Raw genomic sequence first — 16,766 nt, forward strand, 5'->3', positions numbered from 1 at the left:
GTGCCATGTAAGCCGGACCGAGGAGACGCACTGGTGACCAGATGCTTTGGGCCGGCTTCATGACATCCGGCTCAACACTCAATCTAGCCCGGCCGATACGTGGAGCTGGAATGTACCGAACCGGGCTATGCATGCGTACAGGAGACACCATGCGCTCTACTGCGTAACACGGTGTCTGCCCGTACTCTCGCTCTCCACGGTAAGTACAGGGAGTAGGCGCAGGTCTCCTACCTGACTTCGCCATACTCCCTTTAAGGCCCCCCCCAAGGAATTTTTGGGTTGTACTCACGGGCTTCCAGCCTTGCTTCCGTGCTGCCTCCTCATATCGCCTCCTCTCGGCTTTAGCTGCCTCCAGCTCTTCACGAGGGCGGCGATATTCTCCTGGTTGTGCCCAAGGTCCCTTACCATCCAGTATCTCCTCCCATGTCCATGAATCCTGTGTAGGTGGGTCCTGTTGCCGCTTGACACGCCGCTTGGTCCTAGATTGGTGGGTAATTCTGTCACGATCGTCTTCTGGATAGACTGAGGACCAAGGCGCAGCGCGTGGAAAGTACATCTTCTTTATTTAAAGGAAGAAGACGAAAAACGAAACGAACACTATACAAAACAACAAAACAGACGACCGTGAAGCTATACAAACATAAGTGCTGACACTAAACACTTAGACATAGACAATTACCCACAAAAAACTAAAGCCTATGGTTGCCTTAAATATGGCTCCCAATCAGAGACAACAATAACCAGCTGTCTCTAATTGAGACCCAATTCAGGCAACCATAGACTTTCCTAGACACCTACACTGAACACTAAACCATCTCCTCTACTAAACCCCCTAAAACATACAACACCCTAGACAATACAAAAAACACACAAACTTCCCCATGTCACACCCTGACCTAACTAAAATAATAATGAAAAGAAAGATAACTAAGGCCAGGGTGTGACAGCAACACAGAGCTACACAATTTTATATTATTCACTGCATATAAGGAACAATTGGAAAGTAGTTCTGCTTTGAATGTTAACCTGTCTAGGACTAGGGTGCCGCTAGCGGCACACCCCCCCCACCCCCACTGAAAAGGCAGAGCCGCGAAATTCAAAAAAAATATTTTTTTAAAATATTTAACTTTCACACATTAAAGTCCAATACAGCTAATGAAAGACACAGATCTTGTGAATCCAGCCAACATGTCCGATTTTTAAAATGTTTTACAGGGAAGACACAATATGTAAAGATGTAAATCTATTACCTAAAAACACATTAGCATAATCCACCATCTTTTATTTGTCCACCAACACCAGTAGCTATCACCAATTCGGCTAAACTAAGATATTTATAGCCCCTAACCAAGAAAAAAACTCATCAGATGACAGTCTGATAACATATTTATGGTATGGGATAGGTTTTGTTAGAAAAATGTGCATATTTCAGGTAGATGGCATAGTTTACAATTGCACCCACCGTCACAAATGGACTAGAATAATTACAATGAGCAACGTGTTTACCTAACTACTAATCATCAAACATTTCGTAAAAATACACAGCATACACTAATCGAAAGACACAGATCCTGTGAATACAGACAATATTTCAGATTTTCTAAGTGTCTTACAGCGAAAACACAATAAATCGTTATATTAGCATAGCACATGTGCAAACATTACCCCAGCATTGATTCTAGCCAAAGAGAGCGATAACGTAAACATCGCCAAAATATATTATTTTTTTCACTAACCTTCTCAGAATTCTTCAGATGACACCCCTGTAACATCACATTACAACATACATATACAGTTTGCTCGAAAATGTGCATATTTAGCCACCACAATCATGGTTAGACAATGGGAAATGTAGCCCAGCTGGTGAGAAAATGTCCGTGCGCCATATTAGACAGTGATCTACTCGTATACATAAATACTCATAAACGTGACTAAAAAATATAGGGTGGACAGCGATTGATAGACAATTTAATTCTTAATACAATCGCGGAATTACATTTTTTAAATTATCCTTACTTTTCAATACAGTTTGCGCCAAGCGAAGCTACGTCAAAAAAGATGGCGTCCTAAGCCACTAACATTTTTCGACAGAAACACGATTTATCATAATAAAAATTTACTACTTTGAGCTGTTCTTCCATCAGTATCTTGGGCAAAGGATCCTTTCTTGGGTCTAATCGTCTTTTGGTGGAAAGCTGTCCTCTTGCCATGTGGAAATGCCAACTGCGTTCAGCATGAACTGGAAGCGTGCCCAGAGATTCATAGCGTCTCAGAAATAAATGTCCCAAAATCGCACTAAACGGATATAAATTGCTATAAAACGCTTTAAATTAACTACCTTATGATGTTTTTAACTCCTATAACGAGTAGAAACATGACCTGAGAAAGATTACTCCCTACACTAATGCTTGGAACAAGTGCGGGTCGGTGGCCGCCGCGCGCAAGCCGCAGCTGCAAAAGAGTTACTAGCTACAGGGTTTTTTAATTTATAGTGCCTGTGATTGCGCAATCGACCCCATTCAAATCGTCATCACGTAAAGGCATCCAGGGGAAGACGTAAGCAGTGTCCGTATACTCATAGGAATAACATTGGCCTTAAAACTGACTCCAGAACAGTGGCCAAAATTTCTGAAATCTGACTCCATGTCAGGGAAATTGCTGTAGAATGGGTTCTGTTCCACTTAGAGACAAAATTTCAACTCCTATAGAAACTATAGACTGTTTTCTATCCAATAATAATAATAATATGCATATTGTACGATCAAGAATTTTGTAGGAAGCCGTTTCAAAAATTACACGATTACCATAAATAGTGACAACAGCGCCCCCAGCTTTAACAGGTTAATAAACTTGTAACCTCACTTTTGAATGTTTTGGTACCTACTGGAGTGCTCTTCTTTGTCTACACCCATTCAGCATCGTTCACACCCTCTTAAGCTTTAGCTCCACCCATCTCTTTAAGGGTTGATCGGAGCATTCTGTCCTAACAACAGCACCCAAGCTAACTGGCTAGCAGTTGTTGCAGTGACATTCTATTAAAATGGACACTTGCATAGTGGAGTCTATTGTTAAGACATGTAGCTAGCTAGCTAAACAATGAACCATAATCACAGCTCAGGACGTTACTACTAGGTTCAATGTTAGCTAGCTAACATTAGGCTATAACAAGCAAAGCAAATGGCTCTGAGATACGAATAATAAGATCATACATGTAACATTGGGGCGGCAAGTAGCCTAGTGGTTAGAGTGTTGGACTAGTAACTGAAAGGTTGCAAGATCGAATCCCCGAGCTGACAAGGTAAAAAGCTGTCGCTCTGACCCTGAACAAGGCAGTTAACCCACTGTTCCTAGGCCATCTGTAACGGATTTCCTCCTCCTCTTCATCTGAAGAGGAGGAGCAAGGATTCGACCAAAATGCAGCGTTGAAATAGGACATAATGAATTTATTTAACAAGACAAAAAACGAACTAACTTGAATAACTAACAAAATAACAAAACGGAGTAGACAGACCTGGACATGCGAACTTACATAAAACGAAGAACTCACGAACAGGAAAAATGACTACACAAAAGAACGAACTGACAAACAAACCGAAACAGTCCCGTATGGCGCGACAAACACAGACACAGGAGACAACCACCCACAACAATCAATGTGAAAACACCTACCTTAATATGGCTCTCAATCAGAGGAAATGAAAACCACCTGCCTCTAATTGAGAACCATATCAGGTCACCCTTTAACAAACATAGAAACACATAACATAGACTACCCACCCAAACTCACGCCCTGACCGACAAACACATACAAAATAACAGAAAACCGGTCAGGAACGTGACACCATCATTGAAAATATGAATTTGTTCTTAACTGACTTGCCTAGTTAAATAAAGAAAATTATTTAGCTAGCTAGCTAACAGTACACTTTAACTTGGAATGAAAAGACTATGTCAAAATTAGAAACGTGTAATATCTGAAAATGTAGATAGCTAGACTATCTTACCCGTGGTCTGAAATCGGAGTAGCTAGCCAGAGGGGATTTACCAGTGACATTCTATTTTGTTGTAGCTAGCTAGCTACCGACCACTGGTGCCACTGGTGTCCACTCCAGGTGGTATTGGAATGGTTTTAAAAAGAGAAAGTCCTCTCCTCCGGCTAGCCAGATTGACATCAATCTCCACTAAAGCAGTACCGGGCTGGACCAGCCTGTTCAGCAGGGAAACAGACAGAGAGCATGCTGACCTGTCCTCTCTAGAGGCTTTATTAGAACAAAAGGTATTATATTCATCATGGAAAAGGTTACGTTTAGATATGGACATCATCATTGTCATCATCAACAGCAATGTCGCCTTCATCTTCATGTCCTTATCATTATTCATGGTCATCATCATAATATTCATCATCATATTTGTCTTCTTCCTTCATTATCACCACTATCATCATTATCATGCGGGTGTGTGGGTGTGTGTGTGTGGCTCCCGTGTAGTTCAGTTGGTAGAGCATGGCACTTGTAACGCCAGGGTTGTGGGTTTGATACCCACGGGGGACCAATACAAAAACGTATGCACTCAATACTGTAAGTTGCTCTGGATAAGAGCTTCTGCTACAGTAAGTGACTAAAATGTATGCTCCAGCTCTCCACTCAGCCATTTGATCAGTTATGTGGGGTGTGTGTTGTAGCCTCTACACCCTGTCACATAAACACTTCATCCACATCAACTGAATGTGGTTATAACCCCAAAGCTTTTGCTTTTGATATGGTTCCCTGGGACGTTTCTGTAACCCAAACAACTCCTCAGCTACCCTGCGAGATAGGAAGTCAGTGGCTGCAGCCCAAATAGCACCCTATTCCCTATGTAGTGCACTACATTTGACCAGGTCCCATAGGGCTATGGTCAAAAGTAGTGTACTACATAGGGAAGATGTTGCCATTTGCGCCGCATCCAGTTCCTTTTGAAGTCAACGAGGCGCAGACATTAGTCGAGGGACTGCTTCAGTGATTTCTACAGCTTTAGTAAAGCAAAGACAGTCAAACCCCTGGCAGCCAGTCACTGCCTCCCACAGCTCAGCAGATCTCACTGAAATTCTCAGCAACAGCAAAGAGTTCTACTGTACCACTTCACTTTTTCAGCGCTGAGATTATTGTGCGCAGTGCATAAAACGTTTTCCAAAAATAATAAATCACACTCTCTCGCTCTCTCACTCACTCATTCACTCACACACTCTCTCTCTCTCTCTCTCTATATATATATCCTCCTCTCTCTATATATATATTATTATCTTTCTCCTCCTCTCTCTCCGTTCTCTCCCTTTGAGGAGAACCCTGTCTGGCAATCAGACAGATAAGAGAGACAGGACATCAACCAGAAACAAATAGCCCAGTGGAGAGACACTACTATAGCCTAGCCTACACTCGCTCTACTTAGACAGGGATTTATGTGGAAGTGGCTAAATTAATCATCCTGGTTTTTAGATGGTGAATAGCCTGGTCCCAGATCTGTTTGTGTTGTCTTGCCAGCTCCAAAACAATGACCTCAGGAAATAGCAAGACAGCACAAACAGGTCTGAGATAAAGCTAGAGAGAGAACACACACTCCCCTCCTCTGTTTTTTCTATAACTCTAATCTTTCATCTTTCCCTAATTGTTTACCATCCTACAGAAATCTACAGTCATTGCTCAGAGAGAGAGAGTAATTTAATATTCTCCCATATCTTTTGGGTGAAATATCACAGCAGCAAGATTTGTGAGCTGTTGTCACAAGAAAAGGGCAACCAGTGAAGAACAAACACCATTGTAAATACAACCCATATTTATTTATTTTCACTTTTGTAGTTGAACTATTTGCACATCGTTACAACACTGTATATAGAAATAATATGACATTTGAAATGTCGTTATTCTTTTGGAACTTTTGTGTAATATTTGCTGTTCATTTTTTGTGTGTTTATTTCACTTTTGTATATTATCTATTTCACTTGCTTTGGCAATGTAAACATATGTTTCCCGTGTCAATAAATCCCCTTAAATCGGAGACGGAGGGAGAGCGAGAGATTTGGGAAAAAGACCGTCCTCTCCTCGACTCCTCCGTCCTCTCTCTCGGAGTGGCAGCACACTCAGCCACAGAGGAGCATGATAAATGAAATGTGCTGTTATCTGTGGATGTTCCTGTAGGAAGGAGAGCTGTGGGTAGACTGGGTATAGGCTAGGCTGGTGTGTTCCGCATGGTGATCAGTGTAGGGTGTTGTGGAGTTTGGTGATTTACAACTTAGAGAGGGAGGGGTGGGATGAAGAGTGGGAGGGGTGTATTATTTTAGGGACGGTTACGGATGTATTCTGTGACGAGAGTGTGTGTGTGCGCGCGCCTACCTCCATCTCTCAGTATCTCTATTGTCTTGTCTTGACTATCATTAATGTGATGTCGATTGTTTTATCAAATCTATTAACTATGTTTAATTATTATGATAATTAAATTAATCCCGCAACAATTAACTCATTCACAATCTTGGGGCACCACGGAAAAAGTTTATTTAACGAGTTACTGTTTTCCGAATTAACTCTTAAAGATATAAATATCTCTTACATTGTCACCAATCAAACATTAATTAATTGTTTTTCTTCTATCAGTCTCATTCCGAATGTCGCAAACTCTTGGATATCTGCACGAACCCTAGCATAAATGATGAATCAGTGATATACCAATTGGCTTAATTATTTATTTACTAACTAACTAAATAATCACACAGAAGTGCGTAAACACGGCCATCTTCTCCTCTGCGGGAGAGAGAGGGCGCTGTAGAGCGGACCCACTGTAACCTGATCCTTCATATTCTCATCTCTACCTCCATCTCTCACTATCTCTCTCTTCTCAACTCTACCTCCATCTCTCACTATCTCTCCTCAACTCTACCTCCATCTCTCAGTATCTCTCTCTTCTCAACTCTACCTCCATCTCTCACTATCTCTCCTCATCTCTACCTCCATCTCTCACTATCTCTCTCTTTTCAACTCTACCTCCATCTCTCACTATCTCTCCTCATCTCTACCTCCATCTCTCAGTATCTCTCTCTTCTCAACTCTACCTCCAACTCTCACTATCTCTCCTCATCTCTACCTCCATCTCTCAGTATCTCTCTCTTCTCAACTCTACCTCCATCTCTCAGTATCTATCTCTTTTCAACTCTACCTCCAACTCTCACTATCTCTCCTCATCTCTACCTCCATCTCTCAGTATCTCTCTCTTTTCAACTCTACCTCCATCTTTCACTATCTCTCTCTTCTCAACTCTACCTCCATCTCTCACTATCTCTCTCTTCTCAACTCTACCTCCATCTCTCACTATCTCTCTTCTCATCTCTCTTCTCATCTCTACCTCCATCTCTCTTCTCATCTCTACCTCCATGTCTCTTCTCAACTCTACCTCCATCTCTCACTATCTCTCTCTTTTCAACTCTACCTCCATCTTTCACTATCTCTCTCTTCTCAACTCTACCTCCATCTCTCACTATCTCTCTTCTCATCTCTCTTCTCATCTCTACCTCCATCTCTCTTCTCATCTCTACCTCCATGTCTCTTCTCAACTCTACCTCCATCTCTCACTATCTCTCTTTTCTCAACTCTACCTCCATCTCTCACTATCGCTCTCTTCTCATCTCTACCTCCATCTCTCTCTCAGTATATCTCTCTTCTCAACTCTACCTCCATCTCTCTCTCTCACTATCTCTCTCTTCTCAACTCTACCTCCATCTCTCTCTCTCACTATCTCTCTCTTCTCAACTCTACCTCCATCTCTCTCTCTCACTATCTCTCTCTTCTCAACTCTACCTCCATCTCTCTCTCTCACTATCTCTCTCTTCTCAACTCTACCTCCATCTCTCTCGCTCACTATCTCTCTCTTCTCAACTCTACCTCCATCTCTCTCGCTCACTATCTCTCTCTTCTCAACTCTACCTCCATCTTTCCCGCTCACTATCTCTCTCTTCTCAACTCTACCTCCATCTCTCTCGCTCACTATCTCTCTCTTCTCAACTCTACCTCCATCTCTCTCGCTCACTATCCCTCTCTTCTCAACTCTACCTCCATCTCTCTCGCTCACTATCCCTCTCTTCTCAACTCTACCTCCATCTCTCTCGCTCACTATCCCTCTCTTCTCAACTCTACCTCCATCTCTCTCGCTCACTATCTCTCTCTTCTCAACTCTACCTCCATCTCTCTCGCTCACTATCTCTCTCTTCTCAACTCTACCTCCATCTCTCTCGCTCACTATCTCTCTCTTCTCAACTCTACCTCCATCTCTCTCGCTCACTATCTCTCTCTTCTCAACTCTACCTCCATCTCTCACTATCTCTCTCTTCTCAACTCTACCTCCATCTCTCACTATCTCTCTTCTCAACTCTACCTCACCATCTCTCACTATCTCTCTTCTCAACTCTACCTCACCATCTCTCACTATCTCTCTTCTCAACTCTACCTCACCATCTCTCACTATCTCTCTCTTCTCAACTCTACCTCCATCTCAACTCTACATCACTATCTCTCTCTTCTCAACTACCTCCATCTCAACTCTACCTCACTATCTGTCTCTTCTCAACTCTACCTCCATCTCAAACTCACTATCTCTCTCTTCTCAACTCTACCATCTCTCTCTTCTCATCTCTCCACCTACCTCCAGGTGTTGTCTGAATCAGTTTAATATCACACTGTCTGGATCAGTTTAATGGTTAACTATATATCACACTGTTTGGATCAGTTTAATGGGTAACTATATATCACACTGTCTGGATCAGTTTAATGGGGAGCGATCTATCACACTGTTTGGATCAGTTTAATGGGTAACTATATATCACACTGGCTGGATCAGTTTCATGGGGAGCGATCTATCACACTGTCTGTGGATCATCTATCATATAAACAGGAGCATATGATATGTTTGTTAGGTCTTTTGAAATATGTATTGTGTAAGAATTGCTTGTCATAAAGGATATATCTGAAAAGGAATGTTTACACATTTATAGGCCTTGTCCTCTCTGAGCCTGGGCAGGCTGACTGGCTGTGTAGGGCAGGCTTGTCTTAATCAGGCCCGCAGAGAGCAAGAAGGAGAATGTACTCTGTGTTATGTGCCCTCCTCAATAAAAATGAATAAAGGAACTCAGTCAACCGGGAACTAATTGGGAAGCCACAGGTCCAAGAGGCTAAGCCTAAAGGACAAATTGGAGCGTTAGCCAAGAATTAGTTTCAAATTAACTCTTTGTTGTCAATGGGTTCTGCCAGGCCTGCTACTTCACTAACATTTACTTTTGCTCTCTCCCACTTCTTCTCTCTCTCTCTCCTCTCTCTCTCTATCTTTCTTGCTCCCGTCTCTCTCTCTTTCGCTCTCTCTCTCTCTCTCTTAGCTCTCCTGCTGCTATATGACGTGACCAACAGAACATCTTTTGACAACATCAAGGTAGGACTCTCCATTTATCTTCTTCTTTTCTCTTCCCCCCTCTTTTTTTGTTCTAATAAGCCCTGAAAATAGCCTGTAATAAGCTGTTTGATAATGGAGAAAATATGTCTGTCTCTCAAGTGTCATTTTGTAACAAAGCCATAACAGTGTAATAATATATCATTATATTGCGCGTGGGAGGGATGTCATTTCTTTATCTGCTGCTGCTGCACCTGTCAGCAATAGGGAGGGAGGGAGGGAGAGGGGGAGAGATTGTACCCCTGTGTGTGTGATTGACAGTGTAGCTTTAGCCCTTGGGGGGCTGTTAGTCCCGGCTGTCTGTGTGACTCTGTCTCCCTATAGGCTGCCTCAAGGACCATCCGTCTGTCTGTCTTTCTGTCCATCCGTCTCCCAGCCTGCCTATCTCTTGTTCTCCTCATCCCCAGAGCTCTCAGGGGAGCCTCTAACAGTGTGCTGATGGCCACTGAACGGATGTGGCTCACAGGGCGTGTTTCTGTCACTCTGTGGTGTTGCCTCAGACCTGTGATTAGTGATTCTACGAGATGGAAAAATCAGGTGTTCTGTCTACTCACCACATACCTTGTGCTATTCACTTTCAAGTTTGATGTTTTTTCTAACGTCAAATGTTTTTAGGGAAGCCTATGCAATTTTCTGAAAAGATATGGTAAAGTTTTACACCAAAGCAATCATTGGTACATTGATTTGTATTCATTGTTTCCCTTACACCTCATGCCCATAAACTGGACCTGCTGCCTACCAGACCTGGGTTCAAATACTATTTGAAATAATAGTATTAATAAGATGTGTTTGATTGAGCTTGTCTGTTGCAATGGAACCAAAAGAGATGTCCCATGTTAACCCCGCCCACCTGGTTCTCCAGACAGGCAAAGGCAAACGCTCAAAATATTTGAAAGATTTGAAATAGTATTTGAACCCAGGTATGATGCGTACACTACATTACAGTACAAAGCCTAACTTGAGATGTGCACACTTAACTTAAAACCCCTTAGAGTTGATTTGACCCACTGTTGCATCAATTGAAGTTGCATAACAAAAAATCCCCATTAAAATATGTCAGTTTAAGCTAGAGATATCTGTCTTTTTGCATTGGATGTGTTTCAATCTGAGGTGGATGGTGGCAGAGCTAGAGGGGTGTTTGTCAGACCATGAGACATCCCAAAAATCTGTCTTCTCACGTAAATGTCTGTAGCGTCCGAACGGTTTGACCTACAAACTAGGACCCCTATATGGAAAGATGAGACTCACGAACATGATGTGTTCTCCGATTTGCTCTATGACCCCCATAAGTGTCAGGAGTCTCGTCTGAAGTCGGTATCGTCTGAAGTCGATGTGCCAACTTCTGTTTGGCCCTCAACCATTTGGGCTACAAACTAATGGGACCCCACAAGTGTCACGGGACTCGTCAGAAGGTAACCGGTACCGGTTTTAAATAAAACAATGGTAGTATGAAGGTAGTTTTGTACCTACCCAAAAAAAGGAGGTTAAATATGTGTAAAAAAATCTATAACACAAAATATTTCCTGAGCTTTCTTATATCTCGTAGATATAGGACATACACTTCAAATCCTTTTTGCCATTCATAAATGCCTTATTCAATGCGCAGTAAAGGCCAAAATCTATATTTTATCAAATAATTGCTTCATATTTATCATCATATATATATATATATATATATACGTAAAGGGGTCCTAAAATTTAAAAATCAAATAGCGAAATAGTCCATAGTATAGCCATCCTAAAACAATTCCATGTCACGATCGTCTTTGGGTGAGAGAGAGGACCAAGGCGCAGCGCGTGAAAAATACATCTTCTCTTTATTAAAAGAAGGTAAACAAAACAAAACAACAAACAGACGACCGTGAAGCTATAAATACAAAATGGTGCTGACACTGACCATTACACACTGACATAGACAATTACCCACAAAAAGCTAAAGCCTATGGTTGCCTTAAATATGGCTCCCAATCAGAGACAACAATAACCAGCTGTCTCTAATTGAGACCCAATTCAGGCAACCATAGACTTTCCTAGACACCTACACTGAACACTAAACCATCTCCTCTACTAAACCCCCTAAACCATACAACACCCTAGACAATACAAAAAACACACAAACTTCCCCATGTCACACCCTGACCTAACTAAAATAATAATGAAAACAAAGATAACTAAGGCCAGGGTGTGACATTCCATATGTCAGCTTAGCACCCCTCCCCCCTCCAACATCTTTGACTCTAAAGAAATGACATGTTAATCATGCATTCATGCCAATGGAAGATTTGCTTAAACTCTATTTACATGTAAGTTCCTCAAGTTAAGATTTCAGGCCTGTTTTCAACTAATGTGTTCAACTTAAATGAAACTGAACACAATGAGCAGGATGGGATGGCTGTAGCCAAGATATGTCTGTTAGCTCTGGATGAAGAATGGTTTGGCCTCCTGGCAGCAGGAACACTGGTCCCAGATAACAGGATGAAGGAACACTGGTCCCAGATAACAGGATGAAGAATGGTTTGGCCTCCTGGCAGCAGCAGGAACACTGGTCCCAGATAACAGGATGAAGAATGGTTTGGCCTCCTGGCAGCAGCAGCAGGAACACTGGTCCCAGATAACAGGATGAAGAATGGTTTGGCCTCCTGGCAGCAGCAGCAGGAACACTGGCCCCAGATAACAGGATGAAGAATGGTTTGGCCTCCTGGCAGCAGCAGCAGGAACACTGGTCCCAGATAACAGGATGAAGAATGGTTTGGCCTCCTGGTAGCAGCAGCAGGAGCACTGGTCCCAGATAACAGGATGAAGAATGGTTTGGCCTCCTGGCAGCAGCAGGAACACTGGTCCCAGATAACAGGATGAAGAATGGTTTGGCCTCCTGGTAGCAGCAGGAACACTGGTCCCAGATAACAGGATGAAGAATGGTTTGGCCTCCTGGCAGCAGCAGGAACACTGGTCCCAGATAACAGGATGAAGAATGGTTTGGCCTCCTGGTAGCAGCAGGAACACTGGTCCCAGATAACAGGATGAAGAATGGTTTGGCCTCCTGGCAGCAGCAGGAACACTGGTCTCAGATAACAGGATGAAGAATGGTTTGGCCTCCTGGCAGCAGCAGGAACACTGGTCCCAGATAACAGGATGAAGAATGGTTTGGCCTCCTGGCAGCAGGAACACTGGTCCCAGATAACAGGATGAAGAATGGTTTGGCCTCCTGGCAGCAGCAGGAACACTGGTCTCAGATAACAGGATGAAGAATGGTTTGGCCTCCTGGCAGCAGCAGGAACACTGGTCCCAGATAACAGGATGAAGAATGGTTTGGCCTCCTGGCAGCAGCAGGGACACTGGTCCCAGATAACAGGATGAAGAATGGTTTGGCCTCCTGGCAGCAGCAGGAACACTGGTCCCAGATAACAGGATGAAGAATGGTTTGGCCTCCTGGTAGCAGCAGCAGGAACACTGGTCTCAGATAACAGGATGAAGAATGGTTTGGCCTCCTGGCAGCAGCAGGGACACTGGTCCCAGATAACAGGATGAAGAATGGTTTGGCCTCCTGGCAGCAGCAGGAACACTGGTCCCAGATAACAGGATGAAGAATGGTTTGGCCTCCTGGTAGCAGCAGCAGGAACACTGGTCCCAGATAACAGGATGAAGAATGGTTTGGCCTCCTGGCAGCAGCAGGAACACTGGTCCCAGATAACAGGATGAAGAATGGTTTGGCCTCCTGGTAGCAGCAGCAGGAACACTGGTCCCAGATAACAAGATGAAGAATGGCGTAGATAAGAATTGCCCAACCACTCACAAAGAAGACATTCATTATCTATGAGTTATGTGATTTATTGCATTGCAGTCCAAGTCCCGTTTTTCTGGTGTATGAAGTAGGGTTCTAAAATGTCGGTATCTTTCCCAAAATTCCCAGGTTTTACAGAATTCCAGATAGGAGGATTATTCTCGCCTGATTCCAGGAATGTTTCAACCAGGACTTCTGGAAAGCCTGGACATTTTGGGAAAGAGAGTAATTTTGCAACCCCAGTGTGAATTAGACATGAAGGATTGTATAGTTCGTACCAGTGGGATCTTACTGGTCAAAATAACTACTATAAGGTGGGTTTTATAGGCTTGTGTGCTGCTTACAAATATAATAAAGAGCTTGCATTTCTGTAGTGTCCCATGCCTCTATGTTTGTCCCATCACTTGCTATAGCTTCATTAAATGACTCTTCTTCAAAGGGCTCTCTTACTGTACATGCTATCTTGCATGGGAAGGCAATTTGGTTCATAATGCCAATGGCTACCGAAATCTCACCACCCACTGAAATAAATGTATTTTTTTATTGCGAGTCTTTTTAAAATTCCTTATTTTTATGAGAAATATTTTCTCCAAGCCTCGTGAAAGGGTGTTTAGAATGGGACATGGGAAGAAACTTTAACAATTCTATCATCATTTCTACAATGTGTGAACTTGTGTCAGGGCCAGGGCAGAACCATGGGCTGAGCCGGGAAAGTGAATAAAGGAATGGAGTGGAATAGAGATGACAGTTAGAGAAGTGCAGAGAGTAGGGAAGCAAGAGAGTGAGAGGATGAAGGGGGGGGGATGAGGGGGGGAAAGAGTGTGAGAGAGGAGAGAGAGATCCGCATATGGTGTGATAATAGCAGGCTCATGCTTCACCCATTTTCTGACAGACACTACCAGCCCAGTACTCACTTTAGAACTACACTCTTAGAAAAAAGGGTTCCAAAAGGGTTCTTCGGCTGTCCCCATAGGATAACCCTTTTTGGTTCCAGGTAGAACTTCCATGAAGAACTGTCAGTGGAAAGGGTTTAACATGGAACCCAAAAGGGTTCTTCCTGGAACCAAAAGGGTTTTTCAAAGGGTTCTTCTATGGGGATAGCCGAAGAACTGTGTTAGGTTCTAGATAGCACCTTTGTTTCTAAGAGTGCCCTACTGTAACAGGTTTGTTGTGTGTTGATGTTGAAGGGTAGGTTTGCCTCATTTGTTTGAACAAGACTTCCAATGCGTTCAGTGCCATGGGTATGTTATCAATGACATCTGCAAGTCATTTACATCCTGCGTATATTATTTATCTAAAAGCTTTTCTCTTCCCACTATATGAAAAGGGAGAGGTCATTTAGCAGAAGCTTTTATACAAACGTAGCTACAGACTGCGTACATGTTAGTATACGTATGTGATCCCACCAGGAATCAAACCCACAACCCTGGTGTTGCTAGCGCCACACTCTTACCAACTGAGCAACACAGGATCACATGTCTTTGTCTAGAATGATGTGCCAAACAACCTGATGTTGCTAGCGCCACACTCTTACCAACTGAGCAACACAGGATCTCATGTCTGTGTCTAGAATGATGTGCCAAACAACCTGATGTTGCTAGCGCCACACTCTTACCAACTGAGCAACACAGGATCTCATGTCTGTGTCCAGAATGATGTGCCAAACAACCTGATGTTGCTAGCGCCACACTCTTACCAACTGAGCAACACAGGATCACATGTCTTTGTCTAGAATGATGTGCCAAACAACCTGATGTTGCTAGCGCCACACTCTTACCAACTGAGCAACACAGGATCTCATGTCTGTGTCTAGAATGATGTGCCAAACAACCTGGTGTTGTTTCCACAAAGTTGTCTTCCTATACAACAGAGGGTGTGGTCATTCTTAACAGCCATGGGAGATGAGTCCTCTAGAAGAAGGGATTTAGAGAAGAGAGGACAGAGGGATAAAGAGAGTTGTTCTTGTTATTGCCACTCAGTTCAAAGAGATAAATATGGTTTGGCCATCTGCCCAGAGATGAGGACTATAAAGCCAGGTTCTCCTGGAGAGGCAGCTGTGTCTCACCCTCAATTACTGTCACTACCACTGGAAATGAGAATGAGAGAGAAGCCATTCCATCTCTCCTCTCCCTTCTTCTCCTCACCTGACATGACCTCTCCTCTTTTCCTTTCCTCTTCACTCTCTTCCTCTCCTCCCTTTCCATCTCCTCTCTTTTCAGATCCCCTCCCTCTCCCATCTTCCCCTCCCTCTCCTCTCCTGTCTTCTCCTCCTCTCATCTCCCTTGCCTTGGCATCCTCATTCAGTCACTGAAGATTACAGCTGCGGTGACACACTGACGGGCTGCAGATGCCCAGCGGTGCTTCGCTGCCTAACGACCATAACGAGAGCTAATACATGTTAATTAATGCTAATGGTGATGAATACCAAAAAACAGGCCGAGGAAGGAACGAGAAACGGGTGGGCCAATCCTTCGATCCTCTATCCCCCTAACCCTCTATCTATCGCCCCCCTGCCATGAATCATACTAGCCCCAGATGACATTGGAGAGGGACACACATCAGAACCACAGGAGACTGAGAATGGCCCGTGGGAGAGCTACTGATCATGCACGGTGTCCTTCAAAACTAACCGACTTTAAACTGTAAGGGAGTGAATGTTATTTATAATAAGGATTACAAGAAGAATACCGGACCTCTCTGAAATGAAAATGGATGGTCTGTCACGTTCCTGACCTTATTTCCTTTGTTCAGTCTTTGTTTAGTTGGTCAGGACGTGAGCTGGGTGGGCATTCTATGTTATGTGTTTCTATGTTGGGTTTATTGTTTGGCCTAATATGGTTCTCAATCAGAGGCAGGTGTTTGTCATTGTCTCTGATTGGGAACCATATTAAGGTTGCCTGTTTTCACTGTTTGTTTGTGGGTGATTGTTGCCGTGTCTGTGTTTGTTCGCCACACGGTACTGTTTTCGTTCATTTGTTCACGTCGTTTATTGTTTTGTATTTTGTCAGTGTTCTGTTTTTTGGATCATCATTAAAATTCATCATCATGAACATTTACCACGCCGCGCCTTGGTCCTTCTCTCTTCCACCTAACGACGATCGTGACATGGTCCTCCATTCAGCAAAATATATTTGACCTAAACCCTCCCTGAACACTTGATAAAAAACAAGTGACCTTCCCGTATACCACTAATAATAATTAAAACAATGTGGATAGCAGAGAACATGTCTACCGTTTACCCTCACTTCTTGGACAGACCAGAGCCTTAGATATGCACTTTTGGAAACTGTTCTTTGTTTTGCAACCATGACATGGCAACACAGGAATGTAGATCTTTTTGTTATAGTGTACAGGAATGTAGATCTTTTTGTTATAGTGTACAGGAATGTAGATCTTTTTGTTATAGTGTACAGGGCTGCAGGACAGAAGGTTGTGGGTTCGCAGACCACCGTGGACAAGAGTAGGGGTGGAAAGACGGATGGATGGGTCAAATCACTGAGGAAGCCAAGCCAGGAAAAAATAC

General features: G+C 43.2%; 1 protein-coding gene across 1 annotated transcript in view; it reads left to right on the plus strand.

Annotated features, from left to right (window-relative positions):
* LOC120034576 (ras-related protein Rab-26-like) overlaps positions 1–16,766 on the plus strand; it is a 114,922-nt gene that overhangs the window by 66,701 nt on the left and 31,455 nt on the right. Inside the window, exon 5 of the mRNA XM_038981175.1 lies at positions 9,392–9,444. Coding sequence (XP_038837103.1) covers positions 9,392–9,444 — 53 coding nt within the window. The remainder of the gene's footprint in view (positions 1–9,391; positions 9,445–16,766) is intronic.

This window comes from Salvelinus namaycush, chromosome 41 (assembly GCF_016432855.1).
Source record: "Salvelinus namaycush isolate Seneca chromosome 41, SaNama_1.0, whole genome shotgun sequence".
Taxonomy (NCBI): Eukaryota; Metazoa; Chordata; class Actinopteri; order Salmoniformes; family Salmonidae; genus Salvelinus; species Salvelinus namaycush.